Source organism: Myotis myotis, unplaced genomic scaffold, assembly GCF_014108235.1.
Source record: "Myotis myotis isolate mMyoMyo1 unplaced genomic scaffold, mMyoMyo1.p scaffold_m19_p_4, whole genome shotgun sequence".
NCBI classification, from domain to species: Eukaryota; Metazoa; Chordata; class Mammalia; order Chiroptera; family Vespertilionidae; genus Myotis; species Myotis myotis.
In genome coordinates, this window is record NW_023416346.1 from 84,365,834 (window position 1) to 84,392,713 (window position 26,880).

At 45.0% G+C, this 26,880-nt stretch overlaps 1 protein-coding gene across 1 annotated transcript in view; it reads right to left on the bottom strand.

Annotated features, from left to right (window-relative positions):
* FAM155B (family with sequence similarity 155 member B) overlaps nucleotides 1–10,448 on the bottom strand; it is a 33,090-nt gene extending 22,642 nt beyond the window's left edge. Inside the window, exon 1 of the mRNA XM_036304859.1 lies at nucleotides 8,641–10,448. Within this exon, the coding sequence (XP_036160752.1) occupies nucleotides 8,641–9,501 (861 nt within the window). The 5' untranslated portion in view covers nucleotides 9,502–10,448. The remainder of the gene's footprint in view (nucleotides 1–8,640) is intronic.
* Nucleotides 10,449–26,880: the final 16,432 nt, after the last annotated feature.

Below are 26,880 nucleotides of genomic sequence, written 5' to 3' on the forward strand. Positions count from 1 at the left end.
GTTTCTGTAGCTCTGAGAGAAGGGTTCCAAAATTTGTTAACATCAGTGACCTCAGGGTAGTGGGACTGTGAGGGAAGGGACTGGGAGGATTATTAATGTTTTCTTTATTAGCCTCTGTATTGTTATATCTGGTACAATGAGTATGCATTACTTTGTGATTTACAAAACTCAGCAAAGCAGAGAAATAAGAAAAAAAATAATTGAGATAGTATTATTTAAAAAAAGGAAACAGGTCTAAGATTTATGAACAAAAATATTCATCACAGAATCATTTATAAGAGTAAAAGTTGGCAGTAAATATCTAACAAGAGGACTATATTGCCATATATATATATGGCATTATATTCATGTGATGAAATATTGTACGCTCATTAAGGATGATGTTTATGGCCCTGGCCAGGTGGCTCAGATGAGTGGAATGTCATCCATATACCAAAAGGTTGCAGGTTTGATTCCCAGTCAGGGCACTTACCTAGGTTATAGGTTCCATCCCAGGTTGGGGCATGTACAGGATCTCTCACATTGATGTTTCCATTTCTCTCTCACTCAAATAAATAAAAACATATCCTCGGGTGAGGATTAAAAAAAAGAATGATGTTTACAAATATTTAATTACATGGAAATATACTCAGTATAACTTTTAATACCATGTTAAAAAGACCAGAGTAAAAAACGATGTGATTTCAACTTGTAAAAACATATAGTCACGCCTATTAGGATGGCTATTACAAAAAATGAAAAGTAACAAGTGTTGATGAGGATGTGGAGACATTGGAATCCTCTTGCATTGCTGTTAGAATGTATAATGATGGAGCCAATGTAGAAAACAGTGTTATGGTCCCTCAAAGAGTTAAATATAGAATTACCATGTGATCCAGCAAGTCCACATCTAGGTATATACCCAAAAGAATTGAGAGCAGGGATTCAAACAAATATTTGTATACCAATGTTCATAACAACCTCATTCACAATAGAAAGAGGTGGAAGGAAATGAAAACATATGTCCACACAAAAACTTGTTCATGAATGTTCATGGCAACTTTATTTTTAATTGCCCCAAAGTGGAAACAACCCAAGTGTCCATAGAGATGAATGGATAAACAAAATGTGGTATATCCAGACAATGTAATATTATTCAACCATAAAGAGGAATGAAGTACTAATTCATGCTATAAAATGGGGGCATCTTGAAAGCATGTTAAATGAAATAAGCCAGACATAAAAGGACAAATGCTGTATGATTCCACTTATATGAGGTACCTAGAGTGGTCAAATTCATAGAGAAAGAAAGTAGAATAGAGGCTATCAAGAGCTGGGGGAAGAGAGGGAGGGACGTAATTGCTTAATGGGTATACTAATAGAGTTTTTGATTAGAATAAAAATGTTTTAGAAATGGATAGTGGTGATAATTATACAACAGTGCAAATGTACTTCATGCCACTGGATTTATACACGTAAGAGTGGTTAAAGTGGTAAATTTTATATGTATATTTTACCACAATAAAAAACTAAAAATATTATATATCTATATCTCTGTATCATATGTGCCACAAAAGGACATATCAATACACTATAACATTAAGAGTGTTGCTGCGACCTTTTTTCTGTTGTACTTTTATTTTCCAAAGTTTCTCAAAGACCTTTTTTTAATTATAAAAAAGACTCTGAGACTATAATAATTCTGAAGGATTAACATGGAAATTTTAGTTGAGTTCAATACTAAGCAGACAGGTTCACCTTTCACAAACCAGCCAGGTGGCCATACTATCTTCTGAAAACCAAATAAAAAGACAGGAAATAATGGTACCTCTACCACTACCACATGTCCCTCTCCAGGCAAAGCTTGGTGAGTTGGTACTTCCTTCTACCCCCAAGAGAAGCATAGCCATCCAAGACCAGGGCTCACTTAAACTCTGGCATGGGAACTAGGTGCCCAAAGCCCAGGCCAGGCCTAATCAGGCTGTGGGGTGACAAGTGTCACTCTTTCCTCTTTCAGCTCTCCCACCCAGCAGGTGGACGTGGCTCAGGCTTGCACTAGGCCTGCCTAGGGGACCTTCGTTTCTGCTGCCCCAGTTGATCCTTCCAGCAGATTGAGGCTGAGACTATAACAGATACCTTCTCTCTAGGCAAGAGGAGCCCAGCTTCTCCTATCTCATTTGCAGAGTCTACAGAAAAAAAAGAGGTAGTAAATATTCCCCTTCCTCATGCCTTCCTCCATCACCATCCTAGAAGGATACTGGTGATTGGCACTGGGTCTCAAGGACATGAGACTAGGGTATTGAACAAAGAGGATATTGGTGGGTCCCCATTCTCTGTCTGAAATGCTCCAGGGGCCCCCTACAAGCTATCAAAAGGCCCTGCCGGATGGCACCTGCCGACAGTTCAGCTTTTTGCCCCAGTCTTTCAGCAGCCAGCCTGGCATTGATTGCCTTGGACAGTTGGAGGAGATTATTAACATTTTTATACATGTGTGCACTGGGGAAAGAACAGACAGACCTGGTTGTGTATCCCAGTCTTCCCACCTTTTAGCTATGTGGCCTGGGTAGGTCATGTTTCCTCACTGAGCTTCAGCTTCCTCACTTGCAACATGGGGATAATTATAGGACCATTGTCAGAATAAAATGAGTCCATGGACACATGCAAAGGCCCTGGCATCTCCTAGGCACATTGTGGGTCAAAAGCTTGCTGTTTCCTTTCCCCCTTCCCTTTTCTTACCCCCTTCTTCTCCGATGCCAGCCTACCCAGCCTTCTGGCCCAGAGACTTGTGGTTTAGATTCCAGCTCCTTTCTCCAGAATCCACTCAAGCAGCCCTGGAATGGATTATATCACTCCATAATAACTACTTCTCTTTCCAGGGCCAGCTTCAGCTCACCTGGTTCCCTCGCTCTCTCTTCTAACAACCTGCCTGGCTCAAGGTGTCCAAAATTCAGGCTTTTCTGAACCCCCTGTTATGCCCACGGAGAAAAGTCTAGTCCAGTGTCCCTGGCCATCTGCACATACACTGGTCTGCATAACCATAGGAATATTCATTCATTACATGCCTGTTCCCCAGAGATCTCCCAGGTCAGCATCAGAGTACAAAGCCCATATTAGTCTAGATCCCTATATGGCTTATAATGCACTCTCTCATGCTCATGATGAGTTTGGAGATCCCTGACCCTCCTTTAATCTCACCCCCACCCACTGTCTTCCCTTTCCTCACTCCCTACCCCCACTGTGTTCAGTAGACTTCCAGCCAGGCCATGAGATTGGGTGGGAGGCTGCTAGGCTCCCTTCCTCCTTTTAATTCCCCTATCCCCACCTCCAGAAGATACCAGGTATCCTTCTCGGAAGTTCCCATTGCTATGGTGACTATAGTAGTCAAGAACCAGCCTGTGGGAAGGATGGTAAGTGGCAATGAAGAAGACTGCGTGTCTGTGTGAGTCTATGTGGCTAAGTGTACGTGTATGCATGCATGTATGTCTGCCCTAAGTGGGGAAGAGAGAAGGGAGGGAGGAAAAAAGCAGAGAGAGAGGGAGGAGGGATAAAAGGGACAGGAAGAGAGGGGACCAGAGGATGAAAGGGGGGCAGGAGGAGGGATGGGGAAAGGGAGGTTAAGCGTGAGTGGGATATGAGGGATGCCAGGGGTAAGGAGGCATGTAGGTGTCAAGGGAAAGAGGTGCAGTGCCAGGAAAGTTGGGGGTAAGGGCCTGTGGTAAGGTTGGGATGGGTGTGAGGAAGAGGTGGGAGATGAAAGGAGTGGAGAGGGAAAGGAAATGGGAAAGGGTCAAGAGGAGGGGGCAGGGATGGGGGAGGGAAGGAATAACAATTGTGAAGAGTGGGGGTAGGAGGAGTGTAGGTGTAGGGGTAAGGACTAGAGAGTGAGATGTGGGATGTGGTTTGGATTTAAATGAGGCATGTGCCCCGCTGGCCACAAGTTTGACATGCTTGTCTAGGGTGATCTTTGAGTAGAAGATTGGGAAGGTTGTGGGGTCACTGGTATGTGGATGGGAGGTATTGAGTGTGGGTGAAAATTTAAGAGGAATATGAGGGGTAATAGTGGGGGGTCACGATTGGGTCAGATGCCTGGAGAGGCATGGGTAGCATGGGGCCACTTTCCCAGTCCCTTGTTTGACCCACTGTATCCTTGTCTGAGCTATAAACATTGCCTCTTTTCTGTCCTTGCACCTTCTAGAAAACCCAAGGCTCAAATTCCTGGGCAGTAGGCTTCTGTGAATCTGGAGGCCCCTCCCCACAGGAGGCTTTGCCATGGTCCCCAGGAGGCAGCTTCTTGACTGCCGCCCCCTTCCTCCACCCCAAAACAGGGACCAGGGCACCTTCTCTGCCCACAAGAACCCTGGGTTGGGGAGGCTTACTGTGAGCACTAGTCCCCTCCTGTGAGCTTGGGTGACAAGAGGGACCACTGGCCAACTTGGGACACCTGCTCTTTGCCCAGCACCCTGAGCCCCCTGCTCTCAGCACCAGCATTAGCCCAGAAGTCCTGCTTGGCAGGAAAGCTATGGCACATCAGAAAAGAGAGGAAGGCTGTGAGGCAGAAACAGCTGCCAGCCAGAGTGGAGGAAGAGCAGGACCCCAAAGGGTATGGACAGAAGGCAAGGCACTGGATCTGGCAGACCCTCCCTACTGTGTGTGGGTGTTAGGCTTCCTGCCCCAGCCCTTCCCATTCAGTGCTGGTGTTCATGGAGCAGGCTCAGCTCATGGGCCTTAACTCAGCTGAAACAGACCTCAGAGGTCACTTAGTCCAACTATCTCCATAATCTGGAATTAGAGTTATTTCCACAGCATTTCTTCCAGGGGTCTGACTGAATTAGGCTAGACATTTCCTAGAGAATAGGAGCTCACCTCCCCCTAACACAGTCTGGTCCCTCTTTGAAGAAAAAATACCTGTTAACTGAGTAACTCTGCTGTGCCTAGGTACCGTTGTGGACTTCTCATTAATAATGACCTCACAGGGTTGAGATTCATTTTACAGATGAGAAAAGTGAGGCTTTGAGGAAAAAAGTCCCTAGCTCAAGGTCACATAGATAATAAATGAAAGAGCAGGGTCTGAACCCAGGACTTTCTAACTATGAAGTGCCCCTGGGGCTAAGTAGGACATGCCTCTTCTTTTGCACCATGACAATTCTTCAGAGGTTTGAAAGCAGAAACCACAGCCTTCTGAGTGTCCTCTTCTCCAGGTAAAACAGCTTCTTCAACTTTGTCCAGGAGAACATGGGTTCCAGCCTCCTCTAGACCTGCTCAGTGTATGACCCAGAACCAAACACATGGTCTTCCAGGTGTGTTTGGGCCAGTTCAGAACAGAGTAGAACTATCACATCCTTCCTTGGCACTAACCTTTACTGTTGTCGTCAAATGACTGGTAAGAAAGCTGAGAACTATTCTTCTCTTGAGTTTCCCCTCTCGGATCAGAGCTATGACAGAAGAAGACAGATATTTTTCCTATCTCCACCACTCCCCTCAACCCCTGAATTAGAGAAGGGAAGGACAGAGGTGGGGGAAGAGGCAATCAGAACCAGGCAGGGGCATGGCAGGGCTGGGGGGATGGAGAGCTGTGGGAAGTGAGGTGGCTGTCCAGTAACCCTAGGCAGGGCCAGAAGGGCCAAGGAGATGGAGAGGTAAGTGTTTTGGGGTGTGCATAAGGAGATTAGGGGGTGGAGCATGGCCCCTGGGGTTGGGAGAGGCCAGGGTGGAGATAGGCATGGCCTGCCTCAGTTAACATTGCCCTGCTGTGTGAGAGGAAGTAAGTCTCACATTAAGGAATGTTGCAACTGGTACTAAATTTGGAGGTGTCACAAGCAGCAGCAGTGAGGACAGGTATGATTTGTGGGGCGCTGTGGGGCCCAAAACAGGGGCAGACATTGCAAAGGGAGAGAAGAGGCTTTCTGAGGGCTTCCCAGGAAAGATCTGACTGAGACACTTAAGTCAGGGTCCCAGGGATGGGGGTCACCTGGCCCTGAAACAGGTTCAGACTTGGCTTCCAGAAGTAGAGGAAGCCCCCTCATCCTGGCCTGGGGCTGTGGGCCCTCCACCCCGGAGAAGCTTTAAGGATGGTCATCATTTCCAAGGGATCCCGTTTGGGGTAGGAGCTGAACAGGTAGGCTTGGAGCCTGGGGGTAGGATCAGGGATCGGCAGAAAAGGCCTGGGATACAAGTGGTGTGATAAGGTGAAGAGAGAGGGGCTGCAGGAAAAAGGAGTGCCCATAATACAGCCGGAATCAAGAGCCCTTTAGGTCTAGGCCTCAGTTGAGGGGGAGAGGATTGGAAAGGGGTGGGAAAGACAGGAAGAAAGCTATAGAGCTGGCACTGCCCTCCTGGCACAGCAGGCAGCAAGAGAGCAGGCAGAGTTCGCTTGAGAGGGAGAGCGAGAGAGGGAGAGCAACAGTGACAGACAAGGAGAAATAGCAGAGGAGGGAGCACCCTGGCCACTGGGAACTTGATGGGAGACACTGGAAAAAACATGGGCTTAGCAACAGAGCATGTGAGTTGGAGGCCTGGCACTCCTGCTCATTAGCTGAGAAACCTTAGGGCAAGCTGCTTGATCCCCCTGCACCTCAGTTTCCTCATCTGTGAAATGGGATAATGGTGCTGGTATTAACAGTCTCCTTGGGCAGTTGTGATCTCATAATATATGGGAGAACAATGTTGGATGTTATATTATTATTTTAAAATATGATCAGCTACCTCTCTTCCTACTTGAATCTCACACAAAAGACTCAGAATGTGGGCAGAGCAAGGATTATCCCTGTTTTACAACTGAGCAAATGAAAGCTTAAAGTGAAGTGACATGCCTAAGGTCACTCTGTTAACAAGTGGTAGAGGCTGATAAGGCCTAAATCCTGGAGATCGGTGGTCTTTCTCCTATACCAAACTGCCTGGTAAAAATAATCAACATGAGTGATTATTATATACTGTGGGATCAGACACAGCTTGAAGCCAACTATAACATGGGGATAACCCATGAGAAAGTTGTGGCATGGTCTCTCATTCATCCTGGTGATTGAAAAAAAGGAAAGGTTGGGGCCACGGGGTTGAACTGAGGGCCACAAAAGACACACATTCTATATTCCTTCTACTATTAGATCATATCCATCTATTCCCACTGAGTGTATGTATGTCTCTATCTCTTTATGACAAAATGTGTCCTTCATGTGATAGGACTTCTGCCTTTGTGTTTCTAACATGGTGGGGAGATGTACGTGTGGGTGTCTGCTTCTATGGCACTGTTTGGTGTGACAAACTCTCTATATCTGTGTGACTTTGCCTGGGGTAGTGATGGTGGTGTATGACTCTGTGTGTGTGTGTGTGTGTGTGTGTGTGTGTGTGTGTGTGTGTACACCTTTAAGAAATGAAATATCTCATTTGGTAGTGTGAGTGAGACAGTGAGTCAGCTGAGGCTGAGGGAGGCGGGAGAAAGATAGGTAGGTTACGAGAAAACGGAAAAGGAGAATGAGAAAGTGAAGTCAGAAGCAAGGAGCTACCCCTTTCCTACCCAACCATAGAAGGAGCCCACCAAGAGCATGGAATCCTACTGAAGTCCACAGGGGTCACATTGGATGGAAAGGGGCACTTTCTGACCCTCTCTAAAGCCTTGGTAGGAGACAAGCTAGACTAAGAGGCAACCATCTCCCTTTACAGCTCCCAGTCTCTCTCCCACTCCCCCCAGTCCTTGCTTGAGGATGGGTGAGGCAACCACCCCACCCTATCTCCTTTTCACTTGACCCTTTGACCTTGCTGTTCTCTTTCCTCCCAAAGGCAGACCACCTGGCCAGGTTGAGCCAACAAAGCAGTAGCATGATGTCACCAATGTTTCCAGCCCCCATACACCTACTGCCCAGAACTACCCTGCTGAGGGTCAAGAAGTTTCTCAACTCAGCTCTGCCCTAGGCAGGCCCATTCTGCAGCAGCGTCGCCTCTCCTCTGGATTCCTGTTCCCATAAGCCAGAAAGCCAGCTGTCCCCCCTCTGCCACCCCAGGGCGCTGGGAAAGCACTGGGAGCTTGGTAATGCACCAACCTTCAGTGTCCCTCCCACAAGTCGCTGTGCTCTGTTTCCAGCTCCTTTTGTCAGGGAAGAGGAGTTGGCAAGGAGATTCTCCTTGGGAGAAGACAGGCTCCGCCTACCTAGGTTCTGACAGGCCACCTCAGGTCACATAAGGTCAACAGTGTGTTGTGCCCCACCAGCAGGGGTGCCCCTCCTCTAGCCCATTCCCAGGGCCCAAAGGATGAGGGCTAGGTTGCCAAATATTCTTCCTTCCACCTTTGGCCTTCCCCCTGCACCAGCCACTCCCAAGACTTTCAATTCCAGCCCAGGAAAGAGGGTACCTATGGCTGAAGATGGAGGCCAGATCCCTCTTCCACCCCTTTGCCAGACAAGGGCCCCAAGACCCCTCCCTCCTCAAGCGGGGCGGGGCGCCAGGAGGCCCCAGTCAGACCTTGCCCAAACCTGGAATTAATAGAAGTTGGCCAGGTGGTGACCTGACCTGAATCCCTGAGGCTCCTCCAGGGCGGGTTCCAAAGCAGAGCTTGAAAGGTAGGGGTATTGGGAGGAGGTGTGGTGGGCAGAGGGGGAGACCTCCTTTTTTTCTTTTTCTCGGGCCCACCCCCACTGCTCCCGCCTCGTGGCCACGGATGCCAGTCCCTACCTTACAGCCTTTTGTGCAGGACCGAATTGAGTACTCTTCCGCCTGTAAGTATTTATGCAGCACGAGGTCGAACTCGTCATATTTTTCCTGAGCATGTCGGTCAAGCCGCTGGTACGCCTCGATACAGTTGCTACACACCTCCCAGGCCCCGGAGCCCGGGCTGGCCACTATGGCCAGCAGGTCTCCCAGCAGGGTGTCCAGGCTGCAGTCCAGGCTGTCGGGGCGGTCCATGCCCAGCAGCAAGTCCCAGACCGTGTAGGTGTCGCAAAAGGAGAGAGTGAAGTTCCGAAAGTGGCCTTTGAGCAAGTTTTTTTGGGCGGAGGGGAACTCGGCCGGAGCACGGGAAGGGGAGTCAGGGGGCCGCAGAGGTGGGGCTGGGGTAGTCGGTTCGAAAAATCTCTGCAAAGATTGAAATTTGGTGCAAGCTGCGTCCAGCCCCGTGGGCTCTGGGATGCCGCTGCAGTCCAACCCGGGACCAGCGGCGGGGGCGGCTTTGGTCAGGTTGCTGTATCGGGGACCGCAGGTGCCTGGGGGCGCACTGGGCTCGCCGGGCGGCGGCAGCAGTGGCAGCACCGCACGAGGAGGGACTGGCTGCCGCTCACGGTTGGTCCCCCAGGGTGGCCGCATGGCGCTGCTCAGCTCCCTGGCCCGGGGCCGGGCCCCCGCGCACAGCCACAGATGGTCAGCGAGCAGCACGGTGAAGAAGAGCAGGGACGCCAGGGACAGTCGCCATCGCTGCGCCCGCTCGGAATCGGCGCAAGGTTTGTCGCTCGGCCTGGGAGCCCAGCAGCAGCAGCAGCAGCAGCAGATAGTCAGCGCGGCGGCGTCTTTTCCGGGCCACATCCAAGCGCCCCTGAACATATTTCAGGGGGGTCCGGGCTGGAGAAAGCAGGCAGGCACGAGGCCGGACGGCCGTCTCGGGCGAGCGAGCGGACTGCCCGCCGCTCCGCGTTCCTCGGCGCCGTCCAGGTTCTACCTCGGGGGCTGCATGGTGAGGCAGGCCGGCCAGCCCGGGGCCCCACTCAGGCCGGAGTCGCGGAGCGCTCTTGTGTCGTCCCCGCGCCCCTCCCGCGCTCGCTCGCTCGTAGCCCGGGCGCGGCCGCCCGGCCCGCTAGGCGCTGCCCGGCGTCCCGGCGGGGGGCGGTGCGGGGCACTGAGGCGGTGGCGGCTGCGGCGGCAGCGCCGCGCTCTTCATAGTGTCGGGCCCCTCAGCTGCCTTCTGCTCCGCGACACTCCACTCGGGGCCGGCGGCAGCCCTCCTCACTCTCCGTTCTGGCCGTCTCGGCTGGGCTTGGCGCACCTCTGCGCCCCTCAGCGCCGCCGTGCGGGCCCGGTCGCCGCGTTTCGCTCCGCTCGCTCTCCCCGCGCTGCTCTGCTCCCGCCCGTCCGCCCGCGCTGCTCCGCTCCGCTCCCTGCCTCTCTCCCGCCCTCCTAGGCCCGCCGGTCGGCCCGCTGCCCGGCCCTTCGGGCTTCGCTGTCGCTCTGGCCGTTCGCCGGTGCCGGTCCTGGGCCGGCTCTGCTCTGGCTCCTTGCAGGCTGCTCCCGGAGTTCCGGCTCCGGCGGGCCACCTGGCTCCCAGCAGCGCCACAGGCGCCGGACGCGGACGCAGACGCGGACGCGGACGCCGGGCTTTACTTAGAGCGCTTCTCGCTTCCGCCTCTCGTTCGAACCGCTGAGGTGGCCGCCAAGCGGCACGGCCCCTGGTTCCCGCTGGCCATGCCCCCTCAGTCTGTCGCCATCTTCCGCTGTGAGGAGAACACCTTGAGAGCCTGTGTGCGAGTGTGTTTGGTGGGGAACGGGGCGGAGAAAGAGGCACGAAGAGGAGGAGGGAACGGGACTGGGGCCCCGACTGCGCCTGCGCCTTAGGACTCTTCTCTCCCCCCCCCCCCTCGCCCCCCAGCTCCCGCTGGCCACAGTCTGTGCTGTTTGGGGATGTTTCCAGTCCACCCCCAACTCCATTCACTTCAGTGCCTCCGTTCATCCACCCGCGTGCACCCGCCACACGCTGAGTCCCAGGTCCTAGCGCTCCCCTACCCTCACCAATCCAAGCACCCTTTCCTCCCCGCGGGGGCTGCTCACTGCTCCCGAGGGTTCGGGGGCTTTCTGGGGGTGATTCTTGGAGGCAGGAGGCATCTCCCTAGCGTCTCGCTGCCTCTCCAGTCACCGTGATTAGGCGGAGCTGGAGCTGGCTGCGGATGGGACCAGTCCCTTGTCCCTAACTCCCCTGTCCTGCCCGAGGCCAAGGCGGCCCCTGATGCTGAAGGATAGCTCCCAGCTTAGCAGCTGTGCAGGACAGAGCTTGGAGAGCGTCCTTGAGGGGGCAAGACAGTGGGCTAAGATGGTTATTAGTGATGGGGTGTCTTTTCTGCCCTTAGTAAGATTTCCAGCAGCCTCTTCCCCGTCTTAGCTTCCTGGCTCCCCCTATAGGCTGCTGAGAATAGCTGAGCAATAGTTAGGGAAGCAGTGCCGCCCAGATGGATCCATGTGCTTGGGGCCCTCAGAGTCACATGGCACTAAGAACTCTGATGAACAAACGTCCTGCTGTGCCACTAACCTTGTTTGGATTTCACCAAATCTCAGAGTGGTCTGGTTGTCTACTTCCTTTTCTCACTCCCTCCCACTCCCAGTAACTCCCACATTCTAATTTTTAATCAACCATTACCAGTAAGGATTTGCTAATATTGAGAATAAAAACAATAAAATACTCTTTATTGCATATATACTAGGTGTTTGATTACTGCTCTAGGCACTTTACACACATTATTTCATTTAATCTTCACAACAATCTTATGAAGTAGGCACTACTGTTATCTTTATTTACATATGAGGAAGCTGAGGTTTAGAGTGGTTAAGTTGCCTCAGGTTACACAGCTAGTAACCAATGAAGCCAAGATAGAAACCCAGGCAGTCTGGTTCTAGAGCTCTCTTAACACTCCAGTAAACCCTGGGGGGTGGGGGGGGGGGAATGAAGGGATGGAAGACACAGTCCTTCCTGCCTTACAGGAAATTATAGTCTATATGACGAAACAAGGCATATATGTTGGCTAGGGCGAGGATTCATGGACTAGAGCAGCCGTGGGCAAACTACGGCCCACGGGCCGTATCCGGCCTGTTTGAAATGAATAAAACTAAAAAAAAAAAAAAAAGACCGTACCCTTTTATGTAATGATGTTTACTTTGAATTTGTATTAGTTCACACAAACACTCCATCCATGCTTTTGTTCCGGCCCTCTGGTCCAGTTTAAGAACCCATTGTGGCCCTCGAGTCAAAAAGTTTGCCCACCCCTGGACTAGAGACTTGGGTTCAGGTAATAGTTCTACCACTGAACATGCTATGTGCCCTAGAGAGAGTCATTTCTCTCACTGAGTCTTGGTTTTCCCCTGAGTAACATGAGGAAATGCCAATGGCTAAATAAGATGGATGTGAATCATTAGTACTATTCAGAGGTGGGCCAGGGTGGGCTGGGGCGGATGCAGGAAAAGTTTCTGGAGGAGGGAGAGTTTGAGCTGGTTCCTAAAGAAGTAGTGGGATTCACCCTAGCGGGTTTTGCTCAGTGGATAGAGCATTGGCCTGTAGACTGGTGGGTTCACGGATTCAATTCCAGTCAAGGGCATGTACCTTGGTTGCAGGCTCGATCCCTAGCCCTGGTCAGGGTGCGTTCAGGAGGCAACTAATCGATGTGTCTCTCTCACATCTATGTTTCTCTGTGTGTGTCTCTCCTCCTCCCTCCCACTCTCTCTAAAGATCAGTGGTGAATTAGGGATGCAGACATTTTAAAGGAGGCATTGCAATCCATTGAAATAAGAATGATATGAATGTAAGGGAGGAGAGGGCTTCCTCTCATAGAGGTGGGCACTGATCAACTCTGTCAGCTTCCCTCAGAGATCATTTTGCACACAGCCACTTGAGTTGGGGGGAGGGATCCATTCATTTATTTATTCAGCAAATGTCTATTGACGATATGTTATGGTCCAGATGCTGTATTAGGCATCCAAGATATAGAATTGAGTGAAATACCTGTCTTGGGCTGAAGGAGTTTAGTTGAAGTCTTAAGGACTGAGTAAGAATTGCCTAGACAAGAGAGAAGGTGGTGTGTGAAGGATGTCCCAAGCAGAGGGAATGTCATGTGTAAAGGCCCAGAAGCCAAGTCAAGAATGGCATGTTCAGAAACCTGCAAAGTAATTCATTGTGACTAGTTGTGAAAGGGAAGCACTTTAAAAAATGAGGATGAGGATTTAGCAGGAACCAATCATGAAAGGCCCTGGGTGCCATGCTAAGCAGTTTGGACTTTATCCCAAGGGTACTAAGAGCCACAGAAGAGGTTGAAAGATTTTCAGCAGATTTGTATTTCTAGAAGGTTGATTTGGCTGCAGGATGGAGAATGGATTGGAGTGGGGGGTGAGAGGAGACTTGAGGCAAGGAAACTGGTTAGGAGACTGGTTAGGGTAGTCCAGGTGAGAGGTGTTAAGAACTGAACAAAGAATGCAGCATTAGGGGTGCTGGTGGTCTTAATCCAGCGTCCAGAAAGGGTTCAGGAATCTGGAGAAGGTGCTGTGTGTAAATTAATCAAGAGTCCAGAGCCAAAACATAATTTTGGAAGGCATTTTGGGGAGCGAGAGAAAACTTAGCTAAAGAAACCAAGTTCTTCTGTCTCTCTGGACTCCTTGCTTTTTATTAACACAAATTGTCCTAAGGCAAGGTAGATATAGATATCAAAGACAAGGTTTAGTATACAGAATCCATTATTAGATTGGGGGGAAACTGCCTACAGCTGTTCAGGTGTTTGGCCAGCAGGAGGCAATAACATGTAGATTGAAATGCCCTCAGCTGTCTGGCAGCAAGCAATCATTTATGCATCCTTTTCAGGATTGGGGAAATGCCCTCAGACATTTCCAGATGATTCAGCCCTGCTGACATGCTGGAATTGGCTTCCGGCATAGGGGTAGGGGGAGGAAATGCACATGGGAGGGAAATGACAGAGGTAGAATGGAAAGGACCTGGGACTGGCCTAAATGTAAGGCATAAAGTAGAGACAGGGCCTGAAGAAGGAGGATGAAACCAAAGGGTTTGATTTAGTGACATTGGCACGACTGCCCCTGCCCACTTAGCAACTGTTTCTTTCTAGAATGATTCTTTGTTCAGTCCTTGGAGGGTTCAGTGTTCTGTATAACAAAGAATGAAAATCGCTTAGAGCAGCGGTTCTCAACCTGTGGATCGCGACCCCTTTGGGGGTCCAACGACCCTTTCACAGGGGTCGCCTAAGACCATCGGAAAACACATATTTTCGATGGTCTTAGGAACAGAGACACCACTCCTCTATCTGTCTCCAGGCGGGTCCGCCCACATGCAGATACGCCCACATACGAGTACCCGGCGTGATGACATCATCGCGCCAACCCCATCACATACACCCGGTACAAATACAGATGTATGTGACAGGGTTAGCGCCATAATGTACTTATGCAGACCAGCAGCTACTGTGTAGAAAGCAGCTGCTGTGTTGAAAGCAGCTACTCTGTTAAAAGCAGCTACTGTGTTGAAAGCAGCAGTATTGGAGGTAAAACGACACTTCGTGAATTATAATTACTGGGTAAATGTAAAATCATCAACTACTGCAAAAAAAAATAAAAATCTGTACCATGGGAACTTAATCTGAATGCTGATTAGTCTTTTCAGCTGTGGTTGATGTGAATACTGCCCTCTTGTGATAGTAGCAGGTATGTAAAAAAAAACAACACAGAGAATGGTAAATCATAGGGAACTTTAATGAATTGTATTGACTGAACTATGCCATGTATCTTCTTTTGTATTATTAAAGCTATTGATATATATTATTTTCATTAGCAAACCATCCCACGACAATGGATCGTGTAGAGAAGAATGTTAAGAAAAGAAAATATAGTGATGATTTTTTACAGTATGGTTTTACCTCAATAATTACAGCAGGAATTGGGAAACCGCAATGTGTTATTTGTTGTGAAGTTCTATCAGCCGAATCTATGAAGGCGAACAAACTAAAATGCCATTTTGATAGCAAGCATCCGAGCTTTGCTGGCAAGGATACCAACTATTTTAGAAGCAAAGCTAATGGACTCAAGAAAGCCAGACTTGACACTGGTGGCAAGTACCACAAACAAAACATAGCAGCCATTGAAGCTTCATATTTGGTGGCACTCAGAATCACCAGAGCTATGAAACCTCACACCATTGCTGAGGGTTTACTGTTGCCAGCGGCCAAACACATTGTTCGAGTTATGATCGGAGACGAATTTGTTACAAAATTGAGTGCAATTTCCTTCTCTAACGACACTGTCTGCAGAAGAATAGATGACATGTCTGCTGATATTCTTGATCAGGTAATCCAGGAAATTAAATCTGCTCCACTTCCAATATTTAGTATCCAGCTCGATGAATCTACAGACGTTGCAAACTGTTCACAGTTACTGGTTTATGTGAGGTATATTAATGATGGCGACTTTAAAGATGAGTTTCTTTTTTGCAAACCTCTTGAAACGACAACTACTGCACGTGATGTATTTGACACAGTTGGTTCATTTCTGAAAGAGCATAAGATCTCTTGGGAAAAGGTTTGTGGTGTTTGCACAGATGGTGCTCCAGCTATGCTAGGATGTCGATCTGGATTTCAACGTTTGGTACTGAATGAGTCACCAAAAGTCATTGGAACTCACTGTATGATTCATTGGCAAATATTAGCAATGAAGATGCTGCCACAAGAGTTACAAGAAGTAATGAAAAACGTCATAAGTTGTGTCAATTTTGTAAAGGCGAGCACTTTAAATAGTCGACTGTTTTCGCAACTGTGCAACCAGTTGGATGCACCAAACAATGCTCTGCTATTTCACACTGAAGTGAGATGGTTGTCGAAAGGAAGATTTTTAATCAGAAAGCAAGACCACAGTTCAAAGCACTTTTCGGTGATAAAAGTGAACTGCTGAAAATAGCTTACTTGGTTGACATCTTTGCCATCTTGAATGAGTTAAATTTATCACTGCAAGGACCAAAAGTAACATGCCTCGATTTGTTTGAAAAGATCCAATCATTCCAAATGAAACTTCAGCTTTGGCAAAAAAAAAAAAAAAAAAAATTGGATGAAAATCCAATTTACATGTTGCCTACCTTATCTGCTTTCTTTGAGGAACATGACATTGAACCAGAAAAAGGATTACGATGATAATTTCTATGAAAGAACACTTGCACATGCTTGCAGACGAAATTTCAATGTACTTTTATTTTATTTTATTTTAAATTCTTTATTAGTTAAGGTATTACAAATGTGTCCTCATTACCCCCCTCCCCCCATTAAACCCCCATCCTTCCCACTCCGCCACTCATGCTCTCATCACCCTGTTGTCCCTGTCCATTGGTTTGGCTTATATGCATGCATACAAGTCCTTTGGTTGATCTCTTCCTCTTGCCCCCTCCCTCCCCTACTTTCCCTCTGGGGATTACTAGTCTGATCGCTATTTCTCTGTCTTTGGATCTGTCCCTGTTCATCAGTCTATGTTGTTCTCTATATTCCACAAATGAGTGAAATCATGCGATATTTATCTTTCCCTGACTGGCTTATTTCACTTAGCATAATGCTCTCCAGTTCCATCCATGCTGTTGCAAAAGGAAAGAGTTCCTTCTTTTTTACTGCAGCATAGTATTCCACTGTGTAGATGTACCACTGTTTTTAAATCCACTCATCTGCTGATGGGCACTTAGGTTGTTTCCAAATCTTAGCTATGGTGAATTGTGCTGCTATGAACATAGGAGTGCATATATCCTTTCTGATTGGTGTTTCTGGCTTCTTGGGATATATTCCTACAAGTGGGATCACTGGGTCAAATGGGAGTTCCATCTTTAGTTTTTTGAGGAAACTCCATACTGTTCTCCACAGTGGCTGCACCAGTCTGCATTCCCACCAGCAGTGCAGAAGGGTTCCTTTTTCTCCACATCCTCTCCAACACTTGTTGTTTGTTGATTTGTTCATGATAGCCATTCTGACAGATGTGAGATGATACCGCATTGTCGTTTTGATTTGCATCTCTTATATAATTAGTGACTTTGAGCATGTTTTCATATGTCTTTCGGCCTTCTGTATGTCCTCTTTCGAAAAGTGTCTATCTAGGTTCATTGCCCATTTTTTTGATTGGACTGTTTATCTCTCTATTGTTAAGTTTCATGAGTTCCCTGTAAATGTTGGAGATTAAACCCTTATCGGTGATATCATTGGCAAATATGTTCTCCCATGCAGTGGGTCTTCTTATTTTCTTGTTGATGGTTTCCTTTGCTGTGCAAAAGCTTTTTTTTAATGTAGTCCCATTTGTTTATTCTCTCTTGCCCTAGGAGCATTATCAGAGAAGAAATTCCTTCGGCATATGTTTGCGATTTCACTGCCTGCGTATTTCTCTAGTATTTTTATGGTTTCCCGTCTTACGTTTAAGTCTTTTATCCATTTTGAGTTTATTTTTGTGTATGGTATGAGTTGGTGGTCTAGTTTCATCCTTTTGCATGTATCTGTCCAATTTTCCCAACACTATTTATTGAAGAGACTGTCTTGACTCCATTGTATGCTCTTGCCTCCTTTGTCGAATATTAATTGGGCATAGTGGTTTGGGTAGATTTCTGGGTTCTCTATTCTATTCCATTGATCTATATGTCTGCTCTTGTGCCAGTACCAAGCTGTTTTAAGTACAGTGGCTTTGTAATACAGTTTGATATCTGGTATTGAGATCTCACCTACTTTGTTCTTCTTTCTCAGGATTGCTGCAGCTATTCGAGGTCTTTTTTTATTCCAGATGAATTTTTGGGACGTTCGTTCTAGATCTGTGAAATATGCCGTTGGTAATTTAATGGGGATTGTATTGAATCTATAGATTGCTTTGGGTAGTATGGACATTTTGATGATGTTGATTCTACCAATCCATGAACACGGTATGTTCTTCCATCTGTTTATGTCTTCCTCTATCTCTATTTTCAGTGTCCTGTAGTTTTTTGCATATAAGTCTTTTACCTCCTTGGGTAAGTTTATTCCTAGGTATCTTAATTTTTTTGATGCGATGGTAAATGGGATTGCTTTTTTAGTCTTACTTTCTGTAAGTTCATTATTCGTGTAAAGAAATGCCATAGATTTCTTGGTATTTTTTAAAAATATATTTTATTGATTTTTTACAGAAAGGAAGGGAGAGAGATAGAGAGTTAGAAACATCGATCAGCTGCCTCCTGCACATCTCTCACTGGGTATGTGCCCGCAACCCAGATACATGCCCTTGACCAGAATCGAACCTGGGACCCTTCAGTCCGCAAGCCGACGCTCTATCCACTGAGCCAAACTGGTTTCGGCATTTTCTTGGTATTAATTTTGTATCGTGCTACATTGCTGAATTCATTTAAGTCTAATAATTGTTTGATGGACTCTTTAGGGTTTTCTATGTACAGTATCATGTCAACTGCAAATAAGGACAGTTTTACTTCTTTTCCAATTTGGATGCCTTTTATTTCTTCTTCTTGTCTGATTGCAACGGCTAGTACATCCAGTACCATGCTGAACAGGAGTGGTGAGAGTGGGCATCCCTGTCTTGTTCCTGTTCTAAGGGGAAATGATGTTAGTTTTTGTCCATTGAGTATGATGTTGGCTGTGGGTTTGTCATATATGGCTTTTATTATGTTGAGGTATGATCCTTATATTCCTATCTTGCTGAGAGTTTTTATCAAGAAAGGGTGTTGGATTTTGTCAAATGCTTTTTCTGTATCAATTGATATGGCTATGTGGTTTTTATCTCTCAATTTGTTTATGTGATGTAGTACGTTTATTGATTTGCGGATATTGTACCATCCTTGCATCCCTGGGATAAATCCTATTTGGTCATGGTGTATGATCTTTCTGATGTACTGCTGGATCCGATTTGCTAGGCTTTTGTTGAGGATTTTGGCATCTATGTTCATGAGGGATATTGGCCTGCAATTCTCTTTCATTGTGTTGTCTTTATCAGGTTTTGGTATTAGGGTGATGTTGGCTTCATAGAATGAGCTTGGAAGTGTTCCTTCCCTTGAATTTTTGGAATAGTCTGAGGAGGATAAGTTTTAGTTCTTCCTTGAATGTTTGGTAAAACTCCCCTGTGAAGCCGTCTGGCCCCGGGCTTTTGTTTGCTGGGAGCTTTTTGATGACTGCTTCAATTTCTTCCATAGTTATTGGCCTATTGAGATTTTTAGAATCTTCCTGATTAAGCTTTGGAAGGTTGTATTTTTCTAGGAATATGTCCATTTCCTCCAGGTTGTCTAGTTTGTTGGAGAAGAATTGTTCTCTTCTTTCATTTCTGATTTTGTTTATTTGGGTCCTCTCTCTTTGTTTCTTGGTGAGCGTGGCTAGAGGTTCATCAATCTTGTTTATCCTTTCAAAGAACCAGCTCTTGGTTTTGTTGATCTTTTGTATTGTTTTTTGGTCTCTATGTTTTTATCTCTGCTCTGATCTTTATTATTTCCTTCCTTCTGCTTACACTGGGCTTTTCTTGTAGCTCTCTTTCTAACGTTTTGAGTTGTAGGGTTAAGTAATTTATTCTCATTGTTTATTGTTTCTTGCAGTAGGCTTGTAGAGCTATGAACTTCCTTCTCAAGACTGCTTTCGCTGTGTCCCATAAGTTTTGGATTCTTGTGTTTTCATTGTCGTTTGTTGCCATGATGTTTTTTATTTCTTCTTTGATCTCTCTGGTAACCCAGTCATTGTTTAATAGCATGCTATTTAGTCTCCATGTGTTTGATATTTTTGGATTGTTTTTATTGTAGTTGATTTCCAGTTTTATGCCTTTGTGGTCTGAGAAGATGCTTGATATGATTTCAATTTTCTTGAATTTTAAGAGACTTTGTCTGTGACCCAATATATGGTCTATCTTTGAAAATGACCCCTGTGCACTTGAAAAGAAGGTATATTCTGTGGTTTTGGGGTGAAATGTTCTGAAGATGTCAATTAATTCCATCTGATCTAGTGAGTCATTTAGGATTGATGTTTCTTTGCTGATTTTTTGTTTAGAGGATTTGTCCAATGGTGTTAAAGTCCCCTACTATGATTGTATTGCTGTCATTCTCTCCCTTGATCACCTCCAGAAGAATTCTTATGTATTTGGGTGCTCCTATATTGGGTGCGTATATGTTTACCAGAGTTATTTCTTCTTGTTGTATTGCTCCCTTTAGTATTATGAAATGGCCTTCTTTATCTCTTCTTATGTCCTTCAATTTGACATCTAATTTGTCAGATGTAAGTATTGCTACCCTGGCTTTTTTTTTTTTTTTTCATTGTCATTCTCCTGAAAAACCTTTTTCCATCCCTTCACCATCAGCCTGTGTGAGTCTTTTTTTCTGAGGTGTGTTTCCTGTAGACAGCAGATGTGTGGGTCATGTTTTCTTATCGACTCAGTTACCCTATGTCTTTTGATTGGGGCATTTAATCCATTTACATTTAAAGTTATTATTGATAGATACTTGTTAGTCGCCGTTTTTATTCTTTACCCCTGTGTTCCTTCTTTTTTTCCTATTTTTTTTCTTTTTACAGCAGACCCTTTAGCATTTCTTGCATAGCTGGTTTGGTGGTAATAAACTCTCGAAGTCCTTTTTTGTCTGTGAAGCACCTGATTTCACCCTCAATTTTGATTGATAGCCTTGCTGAGTACAGTATTCTTTGATTCAGACCCTTCCTTTGCATGACTTTATATATTTCTTTTTTTATTGTTTGATTGCTTAAAGGATTACAAAGAGTATTACATATGTCTCATTTTTATCCCGCCCTTGACAATCCTCTGGCCTCCTCTACCCCCCAGTGTCTTATGTCCATTGGTTATGCTTATATGCATGCATACAAGTCCTTCGGTTGATCTCTTACCCTCCCCTCCTGCCCTCCAACCCTCCCCGGCCTTCCTGCTGTAGTTTGACAGTCTGTTCAAGGCTGCTCTGCTTCTGTATCCTTTTTTTCCCAAAAGTTTATAATGGTCTTTAGTATCCATAAATGAGTGAGATCATGTGGTATTTTTCCTTCATTGACTGGCTTATTTCACTTAGCATAATGCTCTCCAGTTCCATCCATGCTGTTGCAAATGGTAAGAATTCCTTCTTTTTTATAGCAGCATAGTATTCCATCGTGTAGATGTACCACAGTTTTCTAATCCATTCATCTACTGATGAGCACTTAGGCTGTTTCCAGATCTTAGCTACGGTGAATTGTGCTGCTATGAATATAGGGATGCATATATCCTTTCTGATTGGTGTTTCTGTTTTCTTGGGATATATTACTACAAGTGGGATCACTGGGTCAAATGGGAGTTCCATTTTTAGTTTTTTGAGGAAACTCCATACTGTCTTCCATAGTGGCTGCACCAGTCTGCATTCCCACCAGCAGTGCACGAGTGTTCCTTTTTCTCCACATCCTCTCCAGCACTTGTCGTTTGTTGATTTGTTGATGATAGCCATTCTGACAGGTGTGAGATGGTACCTCATTGTTGTTTTGATTTGCATCTCTCAGATGATTAGTGACTTTGAGCATGTTTTCATATGTCTCTTGGCTTTCTGAATGTCTTCTTTTGAAAAGTGTCTATTTAGGTCCTTTGCCCATTATTTTATTGGATTGTTTACCTTCCTTTTGTTAAGTTGTATGAGTTCCCTATAAATGTTGGCGATTAAACCCTTATTGGTGATAACATTGGCAAATATGTTCTCCCATGCAGTGGGCTTTCTTGTTGTTTTGTTGATGGTTTCTTTTGCTGTGCAGAACCTTTTTATGTTGATGTAGTCCCTTTTGTTTATTTTCTCTTTAGTTTCCAATGACCTAGGAGCTGTATCGGTGAAGAAATTGCTTCAGTGTATGTCTGAGATTTTGTTGCCTTTGGATTCTTCTAGTATTTTTATGGTTTCCCATCGTACATTTAAGTCCTTTATCCATTTTGAGTTTATTTTTCTGTATGGTGTAAGTTGGTGGTCTAGTTTCATTTTTTTTTTTGCATGTACCTGTCCAATTTTCCCAACACCATTTATTGAAGAGACTATCTTGACTCCAGTTTATGTTCTTGCCTCCTTTGTCAAATATTAATTGAGCATATTGGTTCAGGTTGATTTCTGGGCTCTCTATTCTATTCCATTGATCTATATGTCTGCTCTTGTGCCAGTACCAAGCTGTTTTAAGTACAGTGGCTTTGTAATACAGCTTGATATCTGGTATTGAGATCTCACCTACTTTGTTCTTCTTTCTCAGGATTGCTGCAGCTATTCGGGGTCTTTTTTTTTTTATTCCAGATGAATTTTTGGAGATTTCGTTCTAGGTCTGTGAAATATGTCGTTGGGATTTTAATGGGAAATGCGTTGAATTTATAGATTGCTTTGGGTAGTATGGCATTTTAATGATGTTGATTCTACCAATCCATGAACACTTTATGTTCTTCCATCTATTTATGTCTTCCTCTATCTCTTTTTTCAACGACCTGTAGTTTTCTGAGTAGAGGTCTTTTACCTCTTTAGTTAAGTTTATTCCTAGGTATCTTAATGTTTTTGGTGCGAAGGTAAATGTGATTGTTTTTTTAGTCTGTCTTTCTGTAAGTTCACTATTGGTGTATAGAAATGCCATAGACTTCTTGGCAATAATTTTGTATCCTGCTACATTGCCAAATTCATTTATTAAGTCTAATAATTTTCTGATGGAGTCTTTAGGGTTTTTTATGTATAATATCATGTCATCTGCAAATAAAGACAGTTTTACTTCTTCTTTTCCAATTTGAATGCCTTTTAATTCTTCTTATTGGCTAATTGCAATGGCTAATACTTCCAGTACTTTGTCGAACTGTAGTGGTGAGAGTGGACATCCCTGTCTTGTTCCTGTTCTTAGGGGAAATGGTGTTAGTTTTTGTCCATTGAGTATGATGTTGGCTGTGGGTTTGTCATATATGGCTTTTATTATGTTGAAGTATGATCCTTGTATTCCCACCTTGCTGAGAGTTTTTATCAAGAAAGGGTGTTGGATTTTGTCAAATGCTTTTTCTGCATCAATTGATATGACCATGTGTGTTTTTTTCTTTCAATTTGTTTATGTGATGTATCACATTTATTGATTTGCGGATGTTGTACCATCCTTGCATCCCTGGGATAAATCCTACTTGGTCATGGTGTATGATCTTTCTGATGTACTGCTGGATCCAATTTGCTAGGATTTTGACATCTATGTTCATGAGGGATATTGGTCTGTAAGTCTCTTTCATTGTGTTGTCAATATCTGGTTTTGGTGTTAGGGTGATTCTGGCTTCATAGAATGAGCTTGGACGTGTTCCTTCCTCTTGAATTTTTTGTAGTAGTCTGAGGAGGATAGGTTTTAGTTCTTCCTTGAATGTTTGGTAAAACTCCCCTGTGAAGCCATCTGGTCCTGGGTTTTGTTTTCTGGAAGCTTTTTGATGACTGCTTTAGTTTCTTCCAGTTATTGGCCTATTGAGATTTTTAGATTCTTCCTGATTGAGTTTTGGAATATTGTATTTTTCTAGGAATATGTCCATTTCCTCTAGGTTGTCTAGTTTGTTGGAGTAGAGTTGTCCATAGTATTTTTTATCAGTCATTTGTATTTCTGTGGGGTCTGTTGTTATTTCGCCTCTATCATTTCTGATTTTGTTTATTTGTGTCCTCTCTTTTGCTTCTTGGTGAGCCTGGCTAGAGGTTCATCAATCTTGTTTATCCTTTCAAAGAACCAGCTCTTAGTTTCATTGATTTTCTGTATTGTTTTTTTGGTCTCTATGTCATTTATTTCTGCTCTAATCTTTATTATCTCCTTCCTTCTGCTCACTCTGGGCTTTTCTTGTTGCTCTCTTTCTAGTTCTTTGAGATGTAGAGTTAGATGATTTACTACCATTTTTTCTTGTTTTTTTTGTTTGTTTGTTTGTTTTTGTTTTGAGATAGGTCTGTAGAGCTATAAACTTCCCTCTCAGGACCGCTTTCGTTGTGTCCCATAGGTTTTGGATTGTTGTGTTTTCATTGTCATTAGTTTCCAGCATGTTTTTAATTTCTTTCTTGATCTCATTGGTAACCCAATCAATATTTAATAACATGCTATTCAGCTTCCAAGTGTTTGAGTATTTGGGGTGTTTTTATTGTGGTTTATTTCTAATATTATGCCATTGTGGTCTGAGAAGATGCTTGTTATGATTTCAATCTTCTTGTATTTGGGGAGACTTTGTTTGTGACCCAATATGTGGTCTATTTTTGATAATGTCCCATGAGCACTTGAGAAGAACGTATATTCTGTGGCTTTGGGGTGAAATGTTCTGAAGATGTCAATTAAGTCCATCTGATCTAGTGACTCATTTAGGACTGTTGTTTCTTTGCCGATTTTTTGTCTAGAGGATTTATCCAGTGATTTCAGTGGCGTATTAAAGTCCCCTACTATGATTGTATTGTTGTTGATTTCTCCCTTGATATCTTCCAGGAGTTTTTTTTTTTATGTATTTGGGTGCTCCTGCATTGGTTGCATATATGTTTATCAGGGTTATATCCTCTTGTTGTATTGATCTCTTTAGAATTATGAAGTGGCCTTCCTTATCTCTTTTTATGGCCTTCACTTTGAGGTCTATTTTGTCTGATATAAATATTGCTACCCCAGCTTTTTTTTTCATTTCCATTTGCCTGAAAGATATTTTTCCCTTCACTTTCAGTCTGTGTGAGTCCCTTATTCTGAGGTGGGTCTCTTGTAGACAGCAAATATATAGGTCATGTTTTTTTATCCATTCAGCCACTTGATGTCTTTTGATTGGAGCATTTAATCCATTTACATTTAAAGTTATTACTGACAGGTACTTGTTTGTAGCCATTTCTGTTTTTCGTGCCTGTTTTCTTTCTTAGCTTTTTATTTCATCTTTTTACACCAGTCCCTTTCGCATTTCTTGCAGTGCTGGCTTGGTGGTGATAAACTCCCTTATCCTTCTTTTGTCTGTGAAGCTTCTTATTTCCCCTTCAATTTTGAATGATAGCCTTGCTGGATAGAATATTTTTGGATTAAGTCCTTTGCTTTGCATCACTTTGTAAATTTCCTTCCATTCTTTTCTGGCCTGATGTGTTTCTGTTGAGAAATCATTTGATAATCTAATGGGAGATCCTTTGTATGTAACTTTATGTCTCTCTCTTGCAGCCTTTAAGATTCTCTCTTTGTCCTAAACATTTGCCATGGTAATTATGATGTGTCTTGGTGTGGGTCTTTTCGGGTTCACCTTGTTTGGGACTCTGTGCTTTTGTGACTTTTTTTTCCCCACCTCAGGGAAGTTTTCTGATATTATTTCTTCGAATAGGTTTTCTAACCCTTGTTCCTCTTTTTGTTGTTCTGGCACCCCTATTATTTGTATGTTGTTTCGTTTCATGTTGTCCCATAGCTCCCTTAGGCTGTCCTCCTGTCTTTTAATTTTTTTCTCCAATTGCAGTTCAGTTTGGGTGTGTTTTGCTTCCCTGTCTTCTAATTCGCTAATTCGGTCCTCCACTCCTCCTAGTCTACTGTTGAAACTTTCAATGGTGTTTTTTATTGCAGCTATATCACTCTTCATTTCTTCTTGGTTCTTACATAATTTGTTGACTTTTTCCATCTGTTTCTTTTTGATTCTTACATGAGTTGTTGATTTTTTCATCCGTTTCCTCTTGCTTCTTGCATAAGTTGTTGATATTTTCCTCCATCCGGTTTATGCATTCTAGGACCCTTAATCTGAATTATTTTTCTGTCATACTGAATGCATCTGTTTCACTTAGCTGCTTTTCTGGTGAGTCCTCCTTTTCTTTCCTTTGGGGGTTTCTTTGTCTACCCATGTTTGATCTCACCAACATATCTGGATGTAGAGTTGTTCAGTGGCTGCTCCTTGGGTGGCAGTGGCTTCTCGGGCTGTGGTTGGTCCATGGGTGGTTGTGGTAGCTGCTGCTCCTCAGTTGATAACAGCTCCTCTGGTGGGTGCTGTTCACAGCTGTGGTGGTTCCTCTGGCTGGTCGGGGGAGGCTTCACACACAGCTGCTGTTCCTCAGATAGAGGGTGTGCTGATCACGAGGCTGCTGTTCCTTGGATGAGGGCAGGCTACACACACAGCTGCTACTCCTTGAACTGGGGGGGACTGCTCATGTGGCTGCTGATCCTTGGATGGGGCCTGGATGCACGCTGCTGTTGTTTCTCTGATGTGGTGGGCTGCTTGTGGGGCTACTGTTCCTAGGACTGGTTGCTGCTCCTCGGACAGGTGCAGACTCTTGTGGCTCTGCTTCTCAGACCAATGTGTGCTGCGCAGTGCTGCCGCTCCTCGGACATGGGCAGTCTGCTCGTGTGGCTGCTTCCTCAGACTGGGGTGGGCTGCTGCTGCTCCTCAAATGGGGGTGGGCCGCTCGCAGAACTGCTGCTCCTCAGATTCAGCAGGCTGCTCATGCGGCTGCTGCTGCTTGGATGAGGGCAAGATGCTTGTGCAGCTGCTGATCTTTGGACTAGTGCAGGGTGTGCGCAGCTGCTGCTCCTCGAATGGGGGCAGGCTGCACAGGGCTGCCGCTCCTCAAACGTAGGAAGACTGCTCATGTGGCTGCTGCTCCTCAGACAGGTCGGACTGCTCGCATGGTTGCTCCTCCTCGGATGGGGAAGTGGGCTGCTACACAGCTGCTGCTCCTTGGACAGGGGCAGGCAACATGAGGTTGCTGCTCTTAGGCTCGAAGCAGGCTGCTCACAGGTCTGATGCTCCCTGGACAAGAGCGTGCCACTCACGTGTCTGCTGCTCATGTGATTGAAAAAATAATGTGAAAAGAAGTAGGAAATTAAGGAACAAAAAAAAGGAGAACAAAGAAAAAAGCAAAAACAAAAACAAAAACAAAAAAACCCCCCCAAAACCTAACAAAATAATAATAAAAAAATAAAAATGAAAAATTGAAATGTCATTCCTTTTGCTTGCTTAAGTTCCCAGTTTTCTGGAATGTCTGTGATTTTGTTGTTGTTGTTGTCATTGCTGGGACTGACTTTATATATTTCATTCCATTCCCTTCTTGCCTGATGTGTTTCTGTTGAAAAATCAGTCGTTAGTCTGATGGGGGATCCTTTGTAGGTGACTTTCTGTCTCTCTCTGGCTGCTTTTAAGATTCTTGTTTTGTCATTGGTGTTTGCAATTTAATTATAATGTGTCTTGTTGTCAGTCTTTTGGGGTTCATTTTGTTTGGGACTCTGTGAGCTTCTTGGATTTGTGTGAGTTTTTTCTTCCCTATATCAGGGAAGTTTT